Source organism: Xyrauchen texanus, chromosome 17, assembly GCF_025860055.1.
Source record: "Xyrauchen texanus isolate HMW12.3.18 chromosome 17, RBS_HiC_50CHRs, whole genome shotgun sequence".
In the NCBI taxonomy this organism is placed as follows: Eukaryota; Metazoa; Chordata; class Actinopteri; order Cypriniformes; family Catostomidae; genus Xyrauchen; species Xyrauchen texanus.
In genome coordinates this window covers 26,650,595-26,658,838 of record NC_068292.1, presented here as the reverse complement: position 1 = coordinate 26,658,838, position 8,244 = coordinate 26,650,595, and the positions used below count along the sequence as shown (strand labels likewise).

The window sequence follows — 8,244 nt, the reverse complement described above, 5'->3', positions numbered from 1 at the left end:
CCATCCTGTCGAAACAGTTGCCTCTGACTCCAGAAAAGATTGAAGTTGTCAATGAAGTTCACTCCTTTTATATTGCAGGTTTTTTTGCAGCCATGTATTAAGCCCAAGCAACCGTGAAAACCTGTTTGTTCCTCTTGCTGGAAGTGGTCCACTGATGAATGTTTGAACTTTCAGTCTTTTAAGTGTTTCAAAAAGTTCATTGAAATCCTTTTTAAGTAGTTCTGACTGCTCTTTATGAATATCATTCTTCCCCACATGAATGATGAGTCGATTTGCAGTCTTATGTTTCATCAGAATGTTCTGAAGTTCCCTGTTTACATCCGAGGTTGTTGCTTGTGGAAGGCAGCATGTAGTTGTATCCCTGCTGCTAATGTTTCTGATTATGGAGTCACCCACTATCAGAGTCCTGGGCCCGGCTGCGCTCTGAGCTGAATGCTGCTGTCTGCTCGACCTTGAGCGCCAGTTCACATCAGTGTTAGCTACTGGCTGATTCAGTCTGTGTTCGATCACATTCATCACATTTGGGGATTCCTCATTCATTAATACTTCAAATCTGTTCTCAAGATGTATAGGCGGTGGTAGGAAACCAGTGTTTGCATTCCTTGTCAGAGCCGTACCTGGGGTAGAGGATGCTACTGCGACAATATGAGATGCTCGTGACAATCTGATGTCTCGAGTGCCTTTTGGTCTCGCTCCCTGTTTTTGCCATCGATTTGTAAGTCGATCGGTTTGTTTCTCTACACTCAGTATGGCCTGTCGAGGAGCACTAGATTCATGGGACTCACCGGCTGTATGCTGAGGGCGTCCATGACGAAGCTCTGTTGTGTGTTCCGTCTGGTTTGGTGGTCCTGTAAATAACTTTGTTTCAAGAACTGCAATCCTTTGTAAAAGTCTGTGGCAGTTAGTGCAGCAAGTAGATTCCAGAAGAGGCATTTTCTCTTATCCTTTTGAATGTAGGCAGTTGTGTTTTCCCTTCCCTGGAATGAAAACTTTCAGTGGGAGGCTGGTCGGATAAAAGAATTCTGCTTTTATTTTTTATTTATTTATTTATTTATTTTTTTTTTTTTTTTGTAGTAATCCAAGCTTTTGAGCACTGTGCTGATTTGTTTAAGTTAAAATTAGTTGATAAAAGGAGATAAAATATGAAAATATAAAAGCGATAGAGCAAAAGCGCAGAGCAGTAAGCAAGAGCGTCCGAACAGAAGCTGAGCAGGAACGTATAGGTAGAAGTTCTCATATATGCAATAGATAAAGGCCATCCTGACTATGTTTGTTTCCATATCTGTGTCAATTGGTACAGTTTTTGCTTACAGAAAAATATGTTTTATGGATGTGTCGACACTAGTATCCATGTGGGAAGAAGATGTGCCTTTTTGTTATGTATCCTTACAGCTTGTTGATGTGCACAATCATTTTTTTCCTCAAACTTCAGATTTGCGATTTTCTGCAGCTTTACATTTTGCTTGTAAGCTTTGTTACTGTGCTCACCCTGTAATTTGCTTGTGCGCTGTGTTTCTGCGCTTGTGTATTTTTGGTTTAATGTCATACTTTGACCATTTTCTGCCCTTACCCCTTTTCGCACACCATGCCACATTAACTGCTGCCACCATAGTGGATATACATCCAAAACAAAAGAACTTGATTGTGTTGTTCCACCTATACAATTTTGTGTGAAATAAAAGATGGCCGTGAGGGATGGAAGTAGTCTGTTATGTCATCCTGCTGTTGCTTCTACACAGAGAGGGGTTTTTAATAAGTATAAATAATTAAACTAACACTTACTGTTTCTTTAAATTGTTACTCTGGAAAAAGAAAACCACAGGCTAAAACTTAAGAATCACATGCAGTATTTATTGGTTTAGCAACTTCACTGAAAGTAACATTATCAAGGAAGATAAACAGATGAAAAAATACCAAACTAGTAAAGCTATAGGCATATAGATTTGCTCACAACATGCTTAAAGTTTGAATACAGGCACTTTAGAAATAATTATTGCTTTTAAACATAACGGACCATAAAATGCAAATGTAAAGTAAATTGACAAACAAAATATGACTATATTATTCTTAGATAATATTAAGAAATGTTGCTTGTAAAATATGAATAGGTCAGTGGCATTACAATCACTATGGAACAAAATAATAAAATAAAGACCTCTTTTATGGGCAGTACTACAAGTATGAACAAAGGTCACATAGCTTTTTGTTCAAATTAATGAACTATCACAAGATCTATTTTGTGGCAGATTACACATGGGAAAAACATAATGCTATTAAATGAACTAACATGTAATCTGTTCTTCACTTTAAGAGATAAGTACAAAGACAAAAATTAAGTAAAAAGTAGATACAATTACATTCAAATGTGCTGCAGTGATTGGATCTGCAGTCACAGTGGTAATACTTTTTATTTTTATTATGACTTATTATAATACAACATGCCACTGGATGCCTTTCATGCAACAGAAATACATTCACAACATGGGTTTCACAAACTTTTCTTGTGTACTTAACTGTGTACTGGAGCAGTCTAAATGAAAATAAGGGGTGTTATAAATGGTTTAACTAAAATGAGGGACATCATTATTCTGTGTGAATTTAATATCTGTGTGGCCTGTGGTGTTCGTAACTTCAAGCCCCAGCCTAGCCCATACTGGCCTTCAGATCACGGAGTATAGTCTTGGCCTCATGTAAACTCAGTGGGGTCTCCGGTGGTCTCAGGAGACAAGGTTGAGCCACTTTGCACACACTCAAACTTCTTAACAGCTTGTGCTGGTCCAAACGCAGAACCCAGCCTGGCTCCATATGAAAGGCTAAACTCACATGATCCCACACATAGAATTCTTCTCTGTAGGGGTTGACACTAACATTACAATCCAACCTGTTCAACTCCAACTTATGCCTGTAGGTTTCGGAGGGGGCCTGACAATGCCACCATATGGCCCCATCACGGTATCCACACACACCCTTACGGTCTTTGGGAAGTGGAGGGCAATGGTCATAAAGTTGAATGTCACGAGGGTGCACCACAATTGTATAGAGAATCTCTCGTCGGTAGAGCACAGTCTCATAAACACTCAGAGCTGGACTGTGGCCATCACAGAACTGGTCGCCATAGTGCCAGAGAAGCTCTTTAAGTGAAAAGGTGAAACTGAAGTTTCCATAGGAAGATTCTTGCTGGAAGGCCTTTGAGGTGGTGAAATGCTTAAGGACAGGCAACTGGTTGTGAATTTGGGCAACACTTCGATGAGGGAATAAGGATGTCAGGAAATGTTTTTCAGCTGTGGATATGTCATCAGATGTGATTGATAAATCCCACCAGAGGAAATGGGACTGATCACTAGCGACCATGTCCGGTGGCTGTCTGAACCCTGAATCTTCCAAAATCCCCCTGAGACCACTTTCTCCAGTGGCATGGGACACTTTCTGTATGTGGAATTCCACTGATTCAGGATAAGCTGGAATGCTTTTCTTATGCAAGTACCTATGCTCCATATTAGGGACCTCTTTTAGGTCTGACACACTCAAGTGTTGTCCCACAAAGTAGGTCTCTGGAAAATTTCTGGCATTTAGGCGCTTGTTCATCTTTCTAAAACAGAAGAAACGATGAGTCTTGTAATTTGTCTTAAAATATCACAATTCTAAATTAACTGGTTTAAGTTAAAAAATAAAAGTTTTACATGACTTTCCAGCAAATAAACAAATGTAATCCATTCCCAAAAACAGGTTAGGTTAAATCTGCAATCTCTAACCAGTCTGCAATTTGTAACCAGACAAAAGCTGTTAAGAAAACTGGTGAAAGTACCAATATAATTTACACAGAGTCAGATCTTGATAGCACACATACATCACCCAGAAGTCTATTTTATGTGTCTGTTTATATCTGGAAGACGTATTTTTTTTATGTTGTTTGTTCAACTGCAATAGGTCTAGAAGACATTTGTCATTAAGTATGTCTCAGATGTCAGTAAGACATTCAGCAGATGTCTTTGATACGTTTATGATTTAGAATGTTTGTAATTCTGATCAAGATGTTTAGCAGATGTGAACTAGATGGTGATGCTTTCCATGATTCGAGATACTATTAATATAAAACAGACTTTAGTAACATGGGTATATTGTAAAATCAACTGCTGGCGCCACAAAGTAGACTATGAGGTAGTGCCATCTGTTTGGATAAAGCTAAACGTAAGAGTTTGAGAGAGCTGCCAAAGTCTGCCGTTCAGTTCATACAGAAACATCTCTATGGCTTTTCTACATACTGTAATTCAAGTAATAGCAGTGGGCATTTTAAGTTTCTATTTTACAGCTTCACCGTGAGATTCAAATTGATACTGAATTCAAGCGCCCATGTCCATTTTAAGTTTCGATTTTACATCTTCACCATGGGATTCAAATTTATGTTCGGATCAAGTGTGTTACATGCACGACATGCTGCAATCATGAACATTACATTAGGCATATATTAAATAATTTGTAAATAAAACTAAGATGTTACCTGCTACCCGAGGGACGTTATTTTACCACTCTTCTTCAGACTAAATGTTCTTCTCTGCTCACACTCAAAACAAGACTGCTCTTATCTGCTACCCGCCTCATCCTGTTTCAGCTATACTACAAACCTACAAAAATGATGTCAGAGGAAACAAGTCCGAACACATTGCGTAAATCATTATAAATATCTAAAGTTCTAAAAATTAATATAAAATCAATAGGATATATATATATATATATATATATATATATATATATATATATATATATATATATATATATATATATATATATAATTTACTTCCAGAAGATGGAAGATCACGCGACCAGAGAATTTGCAGAAGGAAATAAAAAAAGTATAAAATTGTTACAATTTAAGAAATATACAGCCTAGCTCGGTTTGCGGGCAAGAACTTCCTCTGCCCGCTTCAATGTACATAGCAAGGCATTGCTTATTCTCAAGTAGTACAGAACGTCTGCTTCGAGCCTAGATAAGAAAGCGGGCAGTGTGAACTTAATGTGAAGGGTCAATCTAATGGCTGTTAGGTCGCTGGGGCCTGAAATTAGGTATAAATATAAGAACATGGATACAATATATGAATACATGTGATGATTATACATTTACATAAGAATTGTTTCATAACAAATTAAGATAAATTAAAGAAAACACAATTTGTCATCCATCATTATTAAATCGGCAATTAAAAAAAAAAAAAAAAAATGAACGTAGACTACCTATTTTGTGTATCCCTTTTAACGGTCACTGTGGATTAAAATCTAGGACAATGCACCTTTGCATCAAGGGTAAGGAACTCTTTCAAATGTTTAGTGAGTACAGTGGGAACAATATCATTAACACCTTGCAGAGCCAGCACAGGATGGCTCTCGCATTGCTTATGCGCATAAACAAGAAGCGACCATTTGGTCATATGATTTTACAATTTGTTACAACTATTCTATAATATATTATTATGTCTAGTTTGCTCTCATTTGCAAATAAAATGGTTTGCTGGAAGTTTCTTGCTCCTTCATTATGTTTGTATCATGAATGATTATAACCAACATTTACAAAACATTTTCCAAGTCAAATCAAAATGCAATGTGCGGAGTTGGTTTCTTTGTGAGACAATGCAGAAACATCCCTAGGTCAGCGAGTTCAACAGAGCGGAATTCAGAGAGAAAATAACCATAAATTCTGGCTCACCTTTCCCGTCACATATCTTAGTAGTAATTTATGTGCAGAGATAACATCAACATCTGACTCCAGTGAGCAAATTCTGAAGTACCAGTGGTTGTTTCATGGGAGATACCTGATGAATCCCAATAGATCTTTGCATCATTCGCTCGTGGAGAGGACATGGAGCAACACTGAGAGAGGAAAATGTTTGTTCTTTGTGTTATTTGTAAAATGCTGAAATCCCTCACACCTGTATGTGAATGTTACTCTGACAGTGATAATTTATCAGTGTCATGAAGCCTGTTTTATTCAGTTATGTGCTGAATTGGATGCCAGATAAACCATAGACCCACATCATGACCCATGAGTGTGTAAACTAGGTTGATAATATTTTGAGAATAAAACAACTTTTTGCGGCAAATATTAAAATAAGCTTAAAGAATCTATAATTACGGAATATTTTATTTTACTATTAAACCAGACTCCTAATATAGAGTGTTAAATTGAACACTAAATTACCACTGCATTGAAGTATGGTCAAATAAACAATTAATAATTATACTAGTATATATAATATATTATAAGTTTTACTAACACATGATAGAAATGTAGCCCCAAATCTTCAAGCAATCACAGAATGCGCCCATCAGAATACAATTCAGAAAATTGTGAATCATCCATTGAGTGTATGAGTGCACTACTACTTTTTGGGGTTAAATGATACAACTATGCAGACATTTGTATCTTCTCTCTTTCATGTTCTACTTAACGGCTGATGTAGCCCCTGTACCAAAACAATTGCAAACCTCTGCTCAATTGAATATGTAGGCCTAAGTCTAATACTGGAAATTGGCAAACAGATTGCCTTCAAGATTTTGATTGCATCAAATCACTGCAGTTTGTGAAATTGCTGCATCAAAACTTCAAAACGTGATTGTGCAAATCAGTATGTCATATTCTGCAAGTGCAGCATTTCGCTGTTATTTTTAGCGACATATCATGTGGGGAAAAAACGAAGCAATAAATGTTTTGTGCATAAAAAAACGGTTCTTTACGTCGTTTTATTAGCAACATGGTTAAAAATATTTTTAAAAATTTGTGATTACGATACATCACTTTATACAGAGGACCCCCATTATTTTCAGAAGCACCCTTCGTGATTTTGATCTGGAACACGGCCTGCTTTTTGGGTTGTATACGAATTCTTACAACTTTTACACTAGCCAATCGTGACTCCTCTTCTAAAACGCGGCAACTTTCTTCCGTCATACACAACAAAGACTTTTCACTTCAAATCATATGGACTCTACTGTTAGGTTTGGATATGGGGTTTGGGTCAGGGCATAACATTAATAAGCATGTACACAACGTCTGACACGTTGGGGATTTGCATATGTAAAACGTGTATACATTTTCATGAGATTTTCATGGAATGTAAAGACTCAGAAATTATCCATTTGGCCATTTGGCTGCAACACACGCACCCGCAATAATACAACTTTTGTAAGTCGCTTTGGATAAAAGCGTCTGCCAAATTAATAAGTGTAAATTTAAAAAGTGTTAGAGACTGAATGTTGGGAAAGTTAATAATTTACATTAATGTTCAGAATGTGTGTGCAATTAATACTTGGATTCAAAGTTTATCACATCAGTGCAGATCCAACTTTTTTGTCCACCTTAAAATGTCTTCACCACAAGTTGCGACTTTAATGACCTGGCAAGGATGAAAAATAAATATAATACAACGCATGTTATATTTGCAGGAAGCAAATACAGGGATGTTTTTTGGAGGAATTTGCTGTTAGAATAGCATTGTTCTACTTGTTGAAGTTTTCAAAATTGAGACCAAAACTGAAATATTTTGTCAAGCATTTACTAGTAATTTTTTGTACTCTCAGTAAACTATGTGATGTTCAGGATGTTGATGTGAAAATGTGACTGCCAAATTACAGTAACTTCTACATTACCAAAAGTGATTTTTTTCCCCCAAAGTGTTACAAAGTAACATTTACACTGAATTAATTGATCTTTACTAAAATGTCTGCTTATTATTATGAACAGATTACCCATTGTAAAGATGATTTAATTATACAGATGACAAAGTTTCAGTTTTGTGGAAATCGAAACTTTGGGCATGTCTGACAAAGTAGCAACATGTCCACAGCAAGATAAAGGCAGCAAATGTTATATTTGGCCATAGCAAATACGTGAATGTTTTAGGAGGAATTTGCAGTTAGAATAGCATAGCACATTTGTTTACAATGCGAGCGCTGGAAAAAGCTACAATTTCATCTGTTTCTGATTTTTGTATTTATTTTTTGCTAACAATCACCTCATGTACAAACAAACAAAGAAGCTTAAATCCCAAATAACTGTAATAATCTTAGTTACGACAGCAAACGTTGATTACATTTGATTTTTAAGCAGGCCCAAACGAAATTTGTGCGTACAGAATACATATTTGTAAAAGTTCTAAACTTTCATACCCACTTGCACCCGCTTCACTTGCATATTTACAGTTTTGGATAATTAGACGATGCATTCAACTACTAATAAGAATGAAGTACTGTCAG

At 36.5% G+C, this 8,244-nt stretch overlaps 1 protein-coding gene across 1 annotated transcript; it reads right to left on the bottom strand.

Moving 5' to 3' along the window:
* Positions 1-1,952: 1,952 nt before the first annotated feature.
* LOC127658114 (uncharacterized) lies at positions 1,953-4,558 on the bottom strand. Its single transcript, XM_052147219.1, has 2 exons — positions 4,499-4,558; positions 1,953-3,589 (listed from the first exon to the last, which is right to left on the bottom strand). Exon 2 carries the CDS (start codon positions 3,583-3,585, stop codon positions 2,644-2,646), a length of 942 nt encoding a protein of 313 aa, XP_052003179.1. The 5' UTR covers positions 3,586-3,589; positions 4,499-4,558; the 3' UTR covers positions 1,953-2,643.
* Between the last annotated feature and the right edge of the window lie 3,686 nt (positions 4,559-8,244).

Bases quoted from the DNA above. Each gene is read 5' to 3' on its own strand.
- LOC127658114 (XM_052147219.1), bottom strand. From the start codon at position 3,585: ATGAACAAGCGCCTAAATGCCAGAAATTTTCCAGAGACCTACTTTGTG.